This window comes from Zalophus californianus, chromosome 6 (genome assembly GCF_009762305.2).
Source record: "Zalophus californianus isolate mZalCal1 chromosome 6, mZalCal1.pri.v2, whole genome shotgun sequence".
In the NCBI taxonomy this organism is placed as follows: domain Eukaryota; kingdom Metazoa; phylum Chordata; class Mammalia; order Carnivora; family Otariidae; genus Zalophus; species Zalophus californianus.
In genome coordinates, this window is record NC_045600.1 from 90,848,428 (window position 1) to 90,866,254 (window position 17,827).

Here is a 17,827-nt window from a genome sequence, read left to right on the forward strand (position 1 = left end):
ATGTACTGTGGAAATGAGAATTCTTTGGTTTGATGTGGATAGATAGTTCCTCAGTTCTCTTTATCATTGTTTTTCATTTTGTATTTGCTTATTATTATGACTCCCTAGAGTCATAAAATATTGAAAGATAATAGCAATTTTTTTTAAAGATTTTATTTATTTGAGAGAGAGAGAATGAGAGATAGAGAGCATGAGAGGGAAGAGGGTCAGAGGGAGAAGCAGACACCCTGCCGAGCAGGGAGCCTGATGTGGGACTTGATCCCGGGACTCCAGGATCATGACCTTAGCCGAAGGCAGTCGCTTAACCAACTGAGCCACCCAGGCGCCCAATGGCAATATATTTCATCCAGTAGCTTCTCAATCATATCATTGCTATTACCAACTACTTATAAAGACATAGCTTAGTTGTGACCAAAATCTTGAGAATTAAGATTGTTTCATTTGCTGATGCCAGTAGTTGTTATAAATGAGGTCTTTGACTACTTTTCATCTGCCTTTTAGTAAAATCAGGGTATTTAGTGAAATAGATGATTGAATTTTTAATGACACCTAATAATTCAATCCATAAGTCACTGTTTACATATTGACTACAAAAAGAAAGCAATTTTTCCTATTGACTCTAAGAAAGGGAATAGAAAGTGTGCTATTTAAAACCAAATGATTTGTTGGTCTGAATTTTAGAATGAAATAATCTTATAAATCATACATAATTTATTAAAATTGAATACAAAATATTTTCATGATTAAAACTAATTTTAATGTTCCACATTCTTCAAATACAAATAGAATCAAAGGTTTTCTTTTCTTTTCTTTTAATTAAAATGTGTTTGCTATTTATATTCAAATTTAACTTCTGAAGTTCAGAAATCAGGGCTGTTTTCCTTAATTTATGTCCCCAAATTACATTAGAGTTCTATACATTCTGACAATATTTCAAAATATTAATATTCATTCCTTTACATTTCCTTCATAGACCCCAGTTTCTATGAGCAGCTCTAGAACTCTCAACTGGATGACCTATGGCTAGTGCTAAGCATTGTATACTGGGAAAATGGCCTCTATATGCAGCATATATGTGAAACAGATGACAAAAATCAGCTAGGCTGCATTAATCCTGATGAAATGGGTATCAATTTTATTCTCCAGATAGGAAAACTAAAGCTTTTTGAATGAATAAGAGGATGAAGCAAAGGCATGGAATGAAAAATCAGATTTTCTTTAATTCAGTTAATATTTTGGAAAACAGCTTTTGGAGACTTGATTTTACGCAGATAATTTTCACTTGGAATTTTCTTCGCATTATGTTCGGCACAGGAAAGAAAATGTCTCATGGCTGCACCTTCATGTTGCAAGTATAATTATTAGCAGTTATTTAAAAAGGTTCACTAAACTTTTAATTACTACATTGTTTTTAAAATTTTCTTGAGCTTTTACTGTATTTGTATGTCATTAAAATATAGCACTTAAGGAAAAGATATATAATAAAAGAAAATAATAGGTTAACATTCTTGTGGTAACTGTTTTGTAAAAACAATTTCAACAAAGATTAAAAATTAGAAACGTATAAAGTTATAAAATATCATATGAAAGGATTCATAATTTGGTTTTATTTAAAAATTTTTTTTAAAGATTTTATTTATTTGAGAGAGAGCATATGCATGAGTGTGAGTTGGGGGAGGGGTAGAGACAGAGAATCTAAAGCAGACTCCACACTGAGTGTGGAGCCTGACTAGGGTTTCCATCCCACGACTCATGAGACCATGACCTGAGCAGAAACCAAGAGTTGGATGCTTAACCGACTGAGCCACCCAGTTGCCCCCATAATTTGGTTTTAAATTGTCTTTTCATATATCAAAAAACTCACTATCAGTTTAAAATATTTAATCTTTTTTAAGGCAGTAGGTTCTGTTACCATCATTTAAAATTGCTTGAAATGAATTTTATTCAATTTCAGTAAATTTGAGAGATTTTCTGTTAGCAATAATTTTTAAGATTAAGTTTAAGAAAAAAGTAAAGATATTACCTTATTACATATTTTCATAGTATTATATAATAATTATGAGCCAGACTGTCTGGGTTCAAATTTCACTTCTGCCATTTACCAGCTGAGAGAGTTTGGGCAAAATAAACTTCTCTGTGTGGGGGCTTCTTGATCTATAAAATGGGAATAATTAGGGTACCTGCTTCATAGCCTTGGTGATAAGTAGATGAGTTAATACATAGGAGCCTTGGAATAATTCTTAGAATGTGGTATGAGATCAATAAACATTAGCTGCTATCATGATGATGATTATTATAGTAAATTAGAAATGTAATTCTAGGGAAGAAAAAGCTAAATTCAAATACCTATTTCTTTGAATCCAGATATCTTTTTCTATTAAAAAAATCAATAGTTTGCACTTTCCATATTTAGTAAGGTCTACTCTGGTGTTTGTATGTGTGTTATGGGTGGAGGTGGTCTTAGGCTGAGTAAATAATCACATTAATAAATTTTTAATAACTTCCAGTTAAAAAAAATAAGAACTAATGGTCATTCTTGGATAATCTGCAAAGCTAATTGGATAACTGACTTATCTTTCTGTGATTTCTTGCAGATATCATGGAAATCAGGACAGTGGCAGTTGGAATTGTGGCAATCAAAGGGGTCGAAAGTGAATACTATCTTGCAATGAATAAGGAAGGAAAACTCTATGCAAAGGTATTGATAATTTTTTGAACTTCTTTTTGTCAAAACATCTTGCCTTTTTTTTTTTGGAGGGGGACAGAAAGAGAAAAAGAGAGAGAGAGAGGGAGGAGGTAGGGGAGAGGCAGAGGGAGAGGGAGGGAGGGAGAGAGAGAGAGAGAGAGAGAGAATCCCAAGCATAGGCTCCTCACCCAGCACAGAGCCCAATGTGGGCCTGATCCCACAACCCTAAGATCATGACCATGACCCTGAGCCTAAACCAAGAGTCTGATACTTAACCAACCAAGCCACCCAGGCGCCCCAAAACATCTTGCCTTTCTGAAAAGTAAAGATGAAACTAATTTCTTTCCAATTATATAATTTAATGATTTCATTAAAACACTTTATATTCAAGCATTGAGAAAAATGTTTTCTGCAGGACCTCGGACAAATTGCTTAAGCTCTCTGGGCTTGGGTATTGTCACATACAAAATGAGTTGGATTAAATAACATTTGAGGATACTGCCAGCTCTGAAATTCCATATGCATTTTAGATACTTAAAATCTAAAATTTCCCTCTGAGAGTATTAAAGCTCTTTTTGTTAAATTTCACCCAATCTGTACATTGCTGACCTGAAAATTCTTGGGAAAAAAATTCAGATGTTTGTTTACCAACATCAATCTCACAATCATGGGCTTTAAACTCTAAGCATTCGTGTTGTTCCCACTTTATTACAATGTGAAATATGTAACAGTTCATCCCAACATAAAAAAATATAATCGACTTTCCTACAGCCCAGCACGATACCTGGCACAGGCTAATTACATAATAATAAAGGTTTAACTGAATGAATGACCGAATGAATGAATAGTTGGATGGATGAACAAATAAACTTAATTTTCTATCACAATTGCAGGCAATGTAGTAGTAAATGAAGAAAAGTTGTGAAATATGTCCTTCCACTGAGAGAGGTAGATGCTCTGCTAATCATATCAAATCTCAGCAGTTAGGGAATGAGTGACTTGGGCATGGTAATATGAGAGCTGCTACTTAGAGTGAAATAGCTCCTAATACTAAAGAATAGTAGCAACTGATGGCCAAAAAGTTAGACATTTGAAAATATGTTGCATAACTAAATATGTATCATTTTATCTTTTAAAAAATTTTTAAGATGGCTATTTTTTTTGCAAATATGCTAACATATCTAACAAACTGCATAAGGCCCACTCAAAAAAAGAAAAGGTCATATGTGTTTTAATTTTACTGAATATTACTGCTTACTCTTTGAGTCCCTCTAAAAATCATTTGGATAATATTGTTTGTTGTTTTAACAGAAAGAATGCAATGAAGATTGCAACTTCAAAGAATTAATTCTGGAAAACCATTACAACACATATGCATCAGCTAAATGGACACACAGCGGAGGAGAAATGTTTGTTGCTTTAAATCAAAAGGGGGTTCCTGTAAGGGGGAAAAAAACAAAGAAAGAACAAAAAACAGCCCACTTTCTTCCCATGGCAATAACATAATCATATATGGTATATAAGAAACCAGTTCCAGCAGGGAGATTTCTTTAAGTGGACTGTTTTCTTTCTTTTTCTCTTCTCTTCTCTTCTTTTTTTTTTTTTTAAGTAACCAAGAAAGGCTGGAAAACTACTGAAAAACTGATCAAGCTGGACTTGCGCATGTATGTTTATTTTAAGAGACTGCATTAAAGAAAGATTTGAAAAATATGCACAAAAATCAGATTTAGTAACTAAAAGTTGTAAAAAATTGTAAAACTGGTTGTACAATCATGATGTTAGTAATAGTAATGTTTTTTCTTAAATTAATTTACCCTTAAGAGTATGTTAGATTTGATTATCTGATAATGATTATTTAAATATTCCTATCTGCTTATAAAATGGCTGCTATAATAATAATAATGCAGATGATGTTATATAAGATATGTCAGACCTAAAGGCTGCTGGAATGATTTGTCAGATAATCAAGCCAATACTAACTATGGAAGATGAGCAGTATTTGAAAGGATTTTTAGTGAAAAATTAAAATCCACTTAAATTCTAATCAGAAAAGAAAGAATATTCTCAAAAATTCTATTGAATGGAATCAAATAGGTAGTTTTATAAAAGCATAATATTAGAAAATGCTTATACCTATTAACAAGAAGAAAATTCCTAATACTGCTCAAACTGAAAGGGTATTGCTAAAAGGATGTTTTCAAAAATCTTGTATATAAAATAGCAATAATGATGATAATACTATACTTCATCTCACTTGCCACAAAATAACATCTTATAATCCCTAAAAGTAAAATTGAGAAATCTTTAAGTTTTTTTCAAGTAACATAATCTATCTTTTGTATAATTCATATTTGGGAATATGACTTTTCATAATGTTCTTCCCGCAAATAATCATGCTTTTTTTCTGTGGTTACAGCATTAAACTCTATTTTAAGTTGTATTTGAACTTTATTGTTTTGTTATTTAAGTTTATGTTATTTATAAAAAAAACAACCTTAATAAGCTGTATCTGTTTCATATGCTTTTAATTCTAAAGCAATAACAAAACTGTCTGGCGCAACAGCAAGTTCCCCCTCCCCCTCATGACCAATACCAAGTCTAGTACACAGCACTTGGGCCAGCAAATTCTGGATGGCAGACAAAAAAGACAGCCTGCAGCAATTCTTACATTGGATGTCGCACAGGGAACAATACAAAAATGTAAAATATGTTTTGCCACATATTGTTGTCAGTTAAATTGGATCATATAAGTAAAATCACTACAGATACAAGAACTTTAAGGATTTTAAAGCTAGAATATACTTGAGTTCATGAGTAGAAAAGTGCCATACTTTTAAAATATGCATATTTAGAATAATTTTTCTAATGTCTAGAAATTTCTGCCATTCAAAATACTGCCACATGGAAAGTTGTTTTCCTGTTAGATGGCAAGAGCACAATGCCCAAAATAGAATATATAGTTACAGATTTGAGGACCTGAATGTCATGAAGGCTTGAGGTGAGGCTATAGACAATAGGCTTATCAGAAAGATAAATTCCACTTCATAATTCTTCGATTGGCAGATTTGGTAGAACTTTATGTGCTCATCAATCGGAGTCCAACATTTATCTAAATTAAACTATTGGAATGCTAATCATTGCAGTTTTAATTTCAAAATATTTGTTTTATGTAAGTATTATCCACTAATACATTTAGAGGCAAAAGTTACATAAAAAGGCTAAGTCAATATTTGATCTTCTTGTGGCTCACTTATATGTCCAAGTGGCAGGAAGCTAGAAAGAATTGCCCTTCCTCAGATATACTCTGGGATATGCTATGAATGAGATTCTGAACTGTTCTCTGATTCACGGGACTTGCTAGGCTAGGTTCCTAGATCAGGCTTCTATGGCTGGAGTCTTGTGAAAATATCAAGGGCAGAGGAGAAACTATGGTTCTCATATTTGTTTCCTTAGCGTTTAGCAGAGTGTCTATCCATAATCAATTTTTATATGAATTCATTCAATGTTTGAATATTAAAGAAAATTCAGACTGAGACTAATCTTACTTCATTTTTAATTCACTTCATACACAATAATTAGTCCATACTGTGATGATTTGACTCAAGAGAAGGAAAGAACTAATGTGATTTCTGATCCTGTTTCCTATTCTACTCTTACATGTATCTCTTTATTTACAAATGGGGAGCAGTAAGCAAAATGTCCATATAAATAGAGTAACCTTTTCTAAAATGTTCTTTGAGAGGGGAAATTGGTTAAATGCATAGGTTTCCAACAACAAGGAAGGAAAAAATTAAATGAAAGAATATGAACTGTTAAGAAAAGAAGAAATAAAAAAATATTTTCAATGCAATTAGTGAACTAAGACATTTTTATGTAAAAAAAGGCATAGTATAAATTATCAGCCTTTGAGTTGGCTATTAATCAACTTAATGATAAAAGAGAAGAGATGCTGGAGATAAATTCTTAGTTTCTATCTCTTAGAGTTTGCTCCTCTGGTTCTCTAGAGCTACAAAGAACATACAGATGGACTACAAGACCAACTGTAGTGAAAGTGATTCTGTAACCACAAATGCACTAAATCAGTGTCTCTCAAAATCGTCTACTGAAATAACAATAATGGTAGAGAAGTAGAGAATGAGAGTTAAAGGAATAATGCAAAGGTGGCACACAAAATTTCTTGAAAATCTTTTTTCTCTTAAAACTCATGTGAGTTTCGTATTTTATTCCATAATACATTTGTGTTTGCTCAAATATAAAATTCACACCAATAAGCAAAAGTGATACATCAGAAAGATGTACAAGGTTTATCATGCAGCTTTATTCACACCACTACCCTACTGCCATATATTTGGGCAGGAATAAGACATAGGAGATCCGTACCTTTCATTACCCAACTTTACACACAGATGACATATGGCTAAAGAAAACCAAAACTTTATCTAAAGTTCACTATGAATAGGAATGATATTAAAAATATTTAATGACTGGTATGAGTGGTAACTGGTCAATTAGAATGTCACTGATCTAGCAGAACGGACGCGGGCCACTGCAACTGACTTGTGGGTACCAGATGATTATTAGCTGTGACCATTTCTATGATCACTCTAAAACAGTTTTTAGAGAATATCTCTTAATTGGTCTCTATGAGTTCTTCATGTGTATCTTATTATGAGAAAGTTCATTAAAACATCCTGTTTCAGCATTGTTGTCAGGCTACTCTTTGTTCTACTTCTACATTTATTCAACAAAGCTGCTGCTTTCAATGAGATTGATGTTCCTTCAGGCCCACACATGCTCCCATTCATCCTCTAACTTTGGTTTGTTAAGAAAATTCACTTTCCACCTTAACAGTAAGTCTTCCAATCCATGAGCATGGTACATCTTTCCATTGATTGAGATATTCTTTAATTTCTTTTAACAATGTTTTGTAGTTTCAGAGTATGAGTGTCGTACTTCTTTTGTTAAATTTATTCCTAAGTATTTTATTCTTTTTGATGTTATTGTAAATAACGTTTTTTTTAAACTTCATTTTTGGTTTGTTCATCACTGCTGTATAGAAATACATTTGATTTTAGTTTATCAGTCTTATAGCTTTTTTTAATTATTTTATTATGTTATGTTAGTCACCATACAATACATCATTAGTTTTAGATGTAGTGGTCCATGATTCATTGTTTGCGTATAATGCAGTAGGAAGGGAAAAATGAAGGGGGGGGGAATCGGAGGGGGAGAGGAACCATGAGAGACTATGGACTCTGAGAAACAAACTGAGGGTTTTAGAGGGGACGGGGTGGGGGGATGGGTTAGCCCAGTGATGGGTATTAAGGAGGGCACATACTGCATGGAGCACTGGGTGTTATACACAAACAATGAATCATGGAACACTACATCAAAAACTAATGATGTAATGTATGGTGACTAACATAACATAATAAAATTAAAAAAAATAAAAGAAAACATGGCAGTTTATTTCCTACAGAGCAAGGAACCAGAGAGAATGCCCAAAATGAAAGCCACAGTATTTTTAGAACATAATCTTGAGAGTGATATCCCATTACTTCTGCCTATACAAGGTAAGGAAATTACACAAAGGCCTAAATACCAAAAAGCAGGGATCATCGATGCCATCTTAAAGGCTGCCTAACACAAATAATAAGTGGGATGTTTTTAAGGTCACTGCCACAAGACAGGATTCTTTAGGGCCTAATAAGAGTAATTTATGGCTTTCCTTGGTGAGCCCATTCAGCAGAGAAAAAATAGGTATATTCTCTGTGGCAACATTCTTGATACTTCCCTGAGGGATAACTCACAACGGTAATTGAGAAAAGGTTGGAACCACAGTCTAGACTGCCAATTAGCTTGAGTTGTGCCTCCTTAGAACTCCTAATATAGTTGGAAAACTAACAGTATCACTCTGCCTCTGTATGAAGGAAATGACCCAGCCTTCAGACCCAACCTGAAGATAATCCTCCCCTCCACTTCCCTACCTCAAGAGAATAAGACCATATATACCAGTTGAAATTTTCTTAAGCCATAGAGAATTTTATTCTAGATGGTAGAGGCAGTCAACTACAAGTTGCGCAAGACCATGTGAGGATAAGAAGACCTAAAAAGACTTGAAAAACAATTGATTTTAATACCAGATGCATACTGGAATCACCTGGGATTTTTTTTTTTTAGAAAATGAGGCTTAGGCCCCAGCCCAGGCCAATTGCATCAGTGTATCTGGGAAGGGGCACAGGCAATGATATTTTTAAAGCTCCCCGGGATATTCTAAGGTACCTATGCATTTGAGAACCAATTAGCTAAATGGGGGGTGGGGGTGGGTGTGGGAAAGGAAATCCCTTTAGGAACTATACCTGGTTCTTTGTCTTTGTTTCTTCCTTAAACACTCTGAAAAGCCTTAGGTTGCTTCCCATCTTAATTCCATATTTTCCAATATGATTTCAAAGTCTACAGTGCTTCTTGGATCCCTGGTTTTCCTAGATGCCTCTATAGTTTTGCTATTCATAGTTGAGGCTAAAAGGAAATGCAAACACTAGAAAGAGAGCTACAATTGTTTTTGCATTCAGACAATTATGGGGTATAAAGTGTGCAAAGGGTGCCCCCATGTACACCATAGTCCTTTCTCAAACAGAGCAGCCACAGTGATTCTGTTAAGTTGTATTTCAGATCATGCAATTCCTCTGTTCAAAGCTGTAATTGTTTCCCATATTACTCAGGACAGAAATCAAAGTTTTTAGAGTGGCCTATGGAGTGGTAATGGAAAAGGTGAGTGATTAAAAACTTAGACGTTAAATTAGGTATGGGCAAGACAATAGGGAAAAATAATAACAATCCAGAATTATGGACTTAGATTCCTTGGCAGATTATCATTGAATTCTCAATCCATTTTAAAGAAACTCGACCTGTACACTGTAGGCAATATTTAGTGAGCATGATAATTATTAGAATCATACTCAGAGTTCATAGCCCCACATAAAATCTGATAAATGAACGCACATCCTTATGTCTGAAGTAAAAAAAAATATCGAAGGCATGCATATATCAATTTAACAAAAATTTTCTATTAATCAACTGATTTATGGATCTGACAGGCTAGATAGATGAGAAGACCTCTATTTCACTCTTCCTTATTTAATTGATCTATTGTTTGTTATTTTGGTTGTTTCAAACTTTTCACTAACATAAATATGAATTTCTTGGTATATACTTTATATTTCTGATTATTCTCTTCTTTTAAAGACTTTATTTGAGAGAAATGGAGTGAGAGAGAGAGAGCAAGCACGAGCAGGGGTGGAGGAGGAGTGGAGGGAGAGGGAGAAGCAGACTCCCCGCGGAGCAGAGAGCCAGATGCGGGACTCAATCCCAGGACTCTGGGACCATGACCTGAGCAGAAGGCAGACACTTAACTGACTGAGCCACCCATGCACCCCTGATTATTTTCTTAAGATCATTACAGGAAATAAAATTATTAGACCAAAAAAAAAATCCTGTAAAAACGCAAATTGAAAAACTGATTTTCAGAAAACTTTTTCCAAATATATACTACAACCAACAGTGCACTGAAGTAGATAAAGATTCTAATATTTACACTCAAAATTTAGTCAGATTTTATTCTTGTCTCTACTTCACCAAAATCTAGGCAGCTTCTTTTTCAACATCTTTAGATGTATCCCTTTCTTGGTCCTTCTACAACCTCATGACCTCATGTCTAGAGTTTAGCAATAGTTCCTGAATCCTTCTTCTGTCTCAAGTTCTTCCCCATCTCAGATGCTATTTAATTCCTAATCTTCCTAAAATACTACTTTGATTGTGTCAGTTGCAAGCTGAAGAATCTATGTTGGTTCTTTATTGCCTACTAGATTTAAATCCTTTAAAATATCATTCAAAGCTGTTAAACAATTGGCTCCACCTCACCTATCCCATCTTCTCACTGCTCAACACAAACTTTATAGTTTCCTTAGTACACTGTGTTTGTCCCATTGTCTGCCTCTCCTCACCAACCCAGAAGTTTTATAAGGAAAGGGATCTTACCTGTTTTGTTCACTTAATGTATCCCAAGCACCTTCGAAAGTCTCTGGCATAGAGTAAGCACTCAGTAATTAGTCACTAAATAAATGGTTAAACCAATTCCAATTCAGTGACAGAATAATGAGCATACCTCACTACAAAGCATGATTCCAATATTTAAGCAAGATACAAATGTAATTGTTACAAATGCATAGAAACATACCACCTTATTTTGTTCAAACCGGTGACTAAATCTCTCAGAAGAATTCAAATCCTTGTTATTTACTTCACCTTTGCATGGCTTTTTCATGTCACTCAATAAAGAATGTTAATGCATTTCATAATACAATGAGAACCCACTTTTTTTTTCATGCTATCCAGCACCTCTGACCACAACCAGCAATCAACAAACCAAGTATATGCCAGTCACCTTGTGGCAGACCATGGAAGATTATCTTAAAAGCTAAATTAGTAATTAGAAAGTTGCTTGGTAAACATGGCATCAAAGCAAAGGGAGGTGAGATGGTTTTGAAAGATATATTATCCAAATTATTATAAAGATGTAATTGACAATCATCAAATCTGGATAGTTCTGTAAAAACACTGCGGGTTTCTGATTCTTCAGGCAACACCTATTTTGTGCCACATGTTATTTATCCCACTTTTGTTCATCTAGTCTTTCTCCACATAGTATAAAATACAACCAATGACAATACAATAATACAAGTTATTAAATTACTACCACATTGAGAGTTTATATCTCTGGCCATTTTAGTGCTTTGGGGTTTCCTCTCTCTTTAGCCATGCAAATTCCTTGGTTTTCTTTCAATATTGTATAATGAAAAGCACAATGTTAAGATTTTACTGGCTTAACTCTCAGAAAGCTACTTTATTTTCAAGTTTTAAGGGTTCTTTTTTATATTGTCCCTAAGCACTGCTGACAGTGAAGAGGTAGCAAATTGACAGAGGTACAAATTAAAATTCAAGTAACTACTGGGCTATTGTTCACTGGGCTATTACTATTTCTGGAACATGTACCATTTGCTAAATATCAACTAGTACTTGTGTATGGAGTAACTAGTTACTAGTACACTATGTTTCTTTTCTATTTCTTATCACGGCCAGCACTAAGTATAATGATATACACATAGGTACTTAAAAGTTACATGTTAACTGAATATAAGGATTTTTTACTGCATGTAGTTTAAACTACAGTTTATAAAAAATGATGAAGTACTTTAACTTTTTAACCTTCAAGTTCAGATAAAGAGAAAAAGGGTTTAAAAACTAGGAGAGGGGTATAAAAATAGTTTTTCAAAAATGATCTTCATCTGAGTTTAAAAGGTTATATGGTGTTGTACCACAATAAGAGAAATGAACATTAAACTTTAGTCTTGTAAATAATCTAACAATACACTGGTTAAGGGGAGCTGGCTTGTAAATCCTGAGTCATTCCAGATACTGAAATTCTATAACTGCTTACATTCCAGTCCTAAAAAGGGAGATATGCCATTTGGTTTGGAAGGCAAATTTTAACTATCTGCTGTCTATTTCATTAAAAACAAAAACAGAACATTTTTTTCAGTTTAAAACTTTGGAGAAAAGTTAAGCCCATATGACAATAAACATCTCAAATGTCAAGGAGAAATTATGGTTTAAATATGTTTTGGATTAGAAGAAGCAATTCTGAGACAGCATTATACATGAAGCATAGGTTATTTTATTTCTTGAAAGTCATATATATGCACACATGCATATATACATACACTCATGTTTTACCCCAGTTCTGCTCTTGACCTATCTTAGCATTCCTCTAGCACACAGATAAATATATATATATATATATATATACACACACAAGACATACACACAAGATACATGCACATGCACACACACACATGCACACAAATATAGACAGGGAAGAGTTCTAAAATAATAAATCTAATCCACCAGTCTCTATTGCTAATTCCACCTCAACAGTCAACAACCACTTGGAAAGATTATTCAGCATCTAAGAATAGAAGTAATAGCATAATAAAAAGTTAGAGAAGGGGAATATAGAAATAATCTAAACTAATTACATCAGTTTTTTTCAGGTGGCAACATAAGGCCCAGAAAGGTTATATAACATGATCAAGGAATTCAAGTCTTTAATGTGCAAGTTAAATACGTCAGTGCTGAAGAAACATTAGTAACTGCAGAAAAGTGTCCAAATCAAAACATACTTATGGCCTAGTAAATAAATTATCTGAGTCTTATGTTTAGGGGATTCTCCATAGTGATTACTGAGTCCCGCTTGGGGATAAGCAACACAGAAACTGTAAACCTACAAGCAAGATATGGTAGCTTTCAAATGCCATGGAGCAAGCACCTTCACAGTGATTTCCTGTAGGGCAGTAGCCCTCAAGCTTTTTGGTGTCAGGGCTCTTTTATACTCTTAAGAATAACTGAAGACACCAAAGGACTTTTGTTTATATGGATTTTGTATCTATTAGTATTTCCTATAATAGAAATTAAAACTGAGAAATCTTGAACATTAGTTCATTAAAAATAATAGTAATAAACTCATTTCATGTTAAATAGCATCTTTTTGGAAAACTATTTTCTTTTTTTAACTTTTTATTTAAATTCCAGTTAGTTAATGTAGTATTAGTGTCAGGTACACAAAAGAGTGATTCATCACTTCAATATATCAGCTGGTGCTCATCACAAGTGCCCTCCTTAATCCCCATCACCTATTTCACCCATCCCTCCACCCACCTCTCCTCTGGTAACCATCAGTTTGTTCTCTATACTTAAGAGTCTGTTTCTTGGTTTGCTTCTCTCCTTTCTTTCCCCCTTTGCTTGTTTGTCTTGTTTCTTAAATTCCACATATGAGTGAAATTATATGGTACTTGTGTTTCTCTAACTGACTTTTCCCTTAGCATTATATCTCTAACTCCATCCATGTCATTGCAAACGGCAAAATTTCATTCTTTTTTATAGCTTAGTAATATTCCATTGTGTATGTATGTGCATATACCACATCTTGTATTTTTCTTAGAAAAAGATAACTATTTTCAAGAAAAGTTTTGAGAAGAGTAACATTGTTTCACATTTTAAAAATCTCTTTAACATCTGCCGTAGTAGAAGACAGCATGATTCCAATATTTACTTCTGAATTTGTTCTTTGTAATACATTTTTTAAGATTATATTTGTATATTGATGTATAAGAAGAAAATCTGGTATCACGCATATAATTGGAAAAATGAGTATTTGAATCGCCTTTTCATATAATTGCGAATATTCTTTGATACTACACCAAAACTTGACAAGTTGTAACTTCTTAATGGTAGGTTGCAATGTGGGATCTAAAACCACATTTTTAAAATCCATGTATTATTTTTAAAAATACAATGTACTGATCATTTGAAAAATACTGGTTCAGTGAATTATGCAGATCTTCTAAATACTGACATGTTTCTTTATATGATACCAAAAAATCACACTTGTTAATATCACCACTGACTTATTAGGCAGTCTTTAAGTATTGAAAACCTGTCAAGATCATGGTGATAGAAGCAATTTCTCCAAAATTTTCTTTGATACTCAAATTTTATTATTGCCCACAGTATTATTAACTAAATCATTATGTTGTACATTACATTCCCATGAGGTATTCATTTTATAACTGGAAATTTATAACTTTAGCCAAGACTTTTAATACTTTTCTTATATTCTCCTGGAGCAGATTAATTCTAATGACTATGCAGTTCTATAGGCTGGTGACCCCAGAGGGCAGAAATAGCCTAGATCTCTGAAATACTATGTGGAGGAGAGGTACTCATTGACCACTAACTAATATAAAAACTCAACAAGACACCTTTAAAGGTAGGCTAGGGCCCTAGAAAAATATAAAAGAGCTTCAAAGTTCAAATAAACACATAGATTTCCTAATAGTCACAATCTAAGTAGAAATTTACAGAAAAAAACTACTTTGTAAAAAGCAAACAAACAAACAAAAAAACAACCCCAAACCCTCTTTAAGCATTTCTTGACTTTTTGAAATGGTACAACTGCCCTTTTAGTTCCCCTGCCAAAAACACTGGTGCATAGATCTGTGCTTTCCCAGTGGAGGCTCAGTTACTTTCAGAGGATTAGAAATTCCAACCTTTGCAGTCATTGTACTTCTGGACTACTTTGGCCCCAGAATGTGGGTTTCCAATTCCCCAAACCACTGCTATTTCTAGAGGAATCCATATATAAAATTTGGAAATAAGTGAATTTTATCCCTACTCTGCTCTTTTTCTGACCCTTCTACTAATATCTCTCCCTCTTTCCTTCTCATGTATTAAAATTTGATCCCAGGAAAGGATCTAAAAACTCATTCACATTAGTCATGAATGAAGGATTAAGGCTATGGCCACTCTTTATAAGTTACAACTCTTATCCTATGATGACAGTTTTAAGCCTTAATGGACTTACAAGCTTGTAAAATTAAGTGACTAAGAGGAAGCATGTGAGTAGGCTATGAGTTCAGACTCTAAGGCCAGAATTTTCTGGGTATGAATTCATATTCCACTACTTATCAGTTATGTGACCTTGGGTAAGTTATTACTTAATTTCTTATGCTTCAGTTTGCTTACTTTATAAGGGATAATAAAAGTGAACTACCACATAAGAATATTACTAATAAGGCTCTAAAAAGTTAACACATGTTATGAAGTACACACTTCAAATTAAAGACTTAAACAAGTTTAAGATAAATTATTAAATTTAAATTGAGAAGAATATGAAAGGAAACACTCATTAAACCCCTAATCTGCCCTCCCAGACTTAGAAGATCTCATCCAGAAACAGAAAAATCTAGTCATGGTTTAGAATCAAATATGAAAAGTATTTTTCAAATATTTAGGGGTAAATAAAATATATCATACATTTTATCAAGATTTTCTATTATTAAAATCAAGTGTTTTTGAATCAAATACATTTGTGTTTATTTCAAATGAAAATTATCATTAGAAATACAGTATAAAAGCTCTTTCAAGCATTGTAATTCACCACCTAGAATCTTCATATTAGATTGCAATAAATGGATACTGAAATAATAACTTCTGAAAAACTAAGGATTATCATGAAGCAACATATAAATAAGGGATGTTTGGAATAAACATTATTGAAATAAAAGCTCAATAAACAGTATTTCCTAGGAGAAGAGAAAAAACTTTCTTGACTGTCTATAGAGTAATTTGACTATGTTTTCTTGATGGTCAAAATATTGGTCAAAAAAATTGGCTAATACCTATTGATTATTTTAAATTATTGAATGTTGATTATTGTTGAATTTTGAGATGTAAAATGGTTTCATGTATTTTGTTTATGTAAAGAACATAAAAACAATATTACATATTATAGACAGAATGGATGACCACAAATTTCAGTATAGTCATTACCTTTGGAGAGGGGGAGACAGATTTACAAATGGTACCAAAAAAACCTGTAAATAAAAGGCTTGTAAGGCAAATATGGCAAAATACAAATATTTGTTACATGTGGGAAATGTTCTTTACTGTTCTGCATGCTTGCATAAAAAATAATAATAAAAATACATCTACGAGGAGACTTACCTAGGTGGTGGGATAAACACAGCTACTTTAGTCTATCTCCCAACCCTCAGTTAAATAACTATGAAACATAAATAGGAAAATATGCATCAGCACCAGAACACAGTTTTATAAACTGGTATTATATCTAAAGCCTATGAAATAAAACCAAATTTGTAAAAGTCTTTGATAATACTCTATCACATGAAGGGAAAGTACACAGGAGGAGGTCCTGAGAGATCCACATCCCCACTGGCAGAAGCTGAAGACGTTTTCCAGAGAAAACATTCAGATGGTTTACAAACACATGGAAAGATGCTCAACATCATTTATCATCAGGGAAATACAAATCAAAACCTCAATGAGATACCACCTCACACCTGTCAGAATGGCTAAAATTAACAAGTCAGGAAACAACAGGTGTTGGTGAGGATGAGGGTACTGTTAGAGGGAATGCAAACTGGTGCAGCCACTCTGGAGAACCTCACACGGTTAAATACAGAACTACCTGATGATCCAGCAGTTACATTACTAGGTATTTATCCAAAGAATACAAAAATATAAATTTGAAGGTTTGAAGGGGTACATGCACCCTGATGTTTATAGCAGCATTATCAACAATAACCAAACTATGGAGAGAGCCCAAATGTCTGTCAACTGATGAATGGGTAAAGAAGATGTGGATATAGGAATATTACTCAGCCATCAAAAAGAATGAAATCTTGCCATTTGCAATGATGTGGATGAAGGTAGAGTGTATTATGCTAAGTGAAATAAGTCAGAGAAAGACAAATACCATATGATCTCACTTATATGTAGAATTTAAGAAAGAAAATGGATTACACATGGGAAGGGAGGGAAAAAGAAAGGAGAGAGGAAAACAAACCTTAAGAGACTCTTAATGATAGAGAACAATCTAAAGATTGATGGAGAGAGGTGGGTGGGGGATGGCTAGATGGGTGATGGGTATTAAAGAGGGCACTTGTGATGAGCACTGGGTGTTTTATGTAAGTGATGAATCACTGAATTCTAGTCCAGAAAACAATATTGCTCTATATGTTAACTAAAATTTAAATAAATTTAAAAATGAGGAAATAAAGAAAAGCACAAGTTGCACTGAAATGAGATGTTCAGTTGGGAAACCAACGAGAAGCTTTACTTAATATTTCTACTTTATGTTTGAATTCCATCCACTTACATGCTATGATAACTAACTAGTACCATCAGCCAAAAAGTTGTAACTGCCTGAACACAAATTGCATCCACTAGAGGTTCCCTCTTATAAGGCTCAGCTCCCCTCCAATTTCTACCTGCTCTTGGTCATTCTCTGGTACCTCCAAATGGTTGTGTTTTTAAAAAATATTTTCAATAATTTATAACTTTTATAACAAATGTTGGAGAGGTTGTGGAGAAAGGGAAACCCTCTTACACTGTTGGTGGGAATGCAAGTTGGTACAGCCACTTTGCAAAACAGTGTGGAGGTGCCTCAAAAAATTAGAAATAGAGCTGTCCTATGACCCAGGAATTGCTCCCCTGGGTATTTAC

General features: G+C 33.6%; 2 protein-coding genes across 5 annotated transcripts in view; one reads left to right on the forward strand and one right to left on the reverse strand.

Annotated features, from left to right (window-relative positions):
- Positions 1 to 4,294, forward strand: part of FGF7 (fibroblast growth factor 7) — a 64,625-nt gene extending 60,331 nt beyond the window's left edge. For all 4 annotated transcript variants that reach the window (XM_027569745.2, XM_027569746.2, XM_027569743.2 and 1 more), the window contains exons 3-4: positions 2,595 to 2,698; positions 3,998 to 4,294. In XM_027569745.2, coding sequence (XP_027425546.1) covers positions 2,595 to 2,698; positions 3,998 to 4,192 — 299 coding nt within the window. In that variant the 3' untranslated portion in view covers positions 4,193 to 4,294. The remainder of the gene's footprint in view (positions 1 to 2,594; positions 2,699 to 3,997) is intronic.
- The window catches only part of FAM227B (family with sequence similarity 227 member B), a 233,428-nt gene that overhangs the window by 135,924 nt on the left and 79,677 nt on the right, over positions 1 to 17,827 (reverse strand). The gene's annotated exons all lie outside the window — the stretch shown is intronic.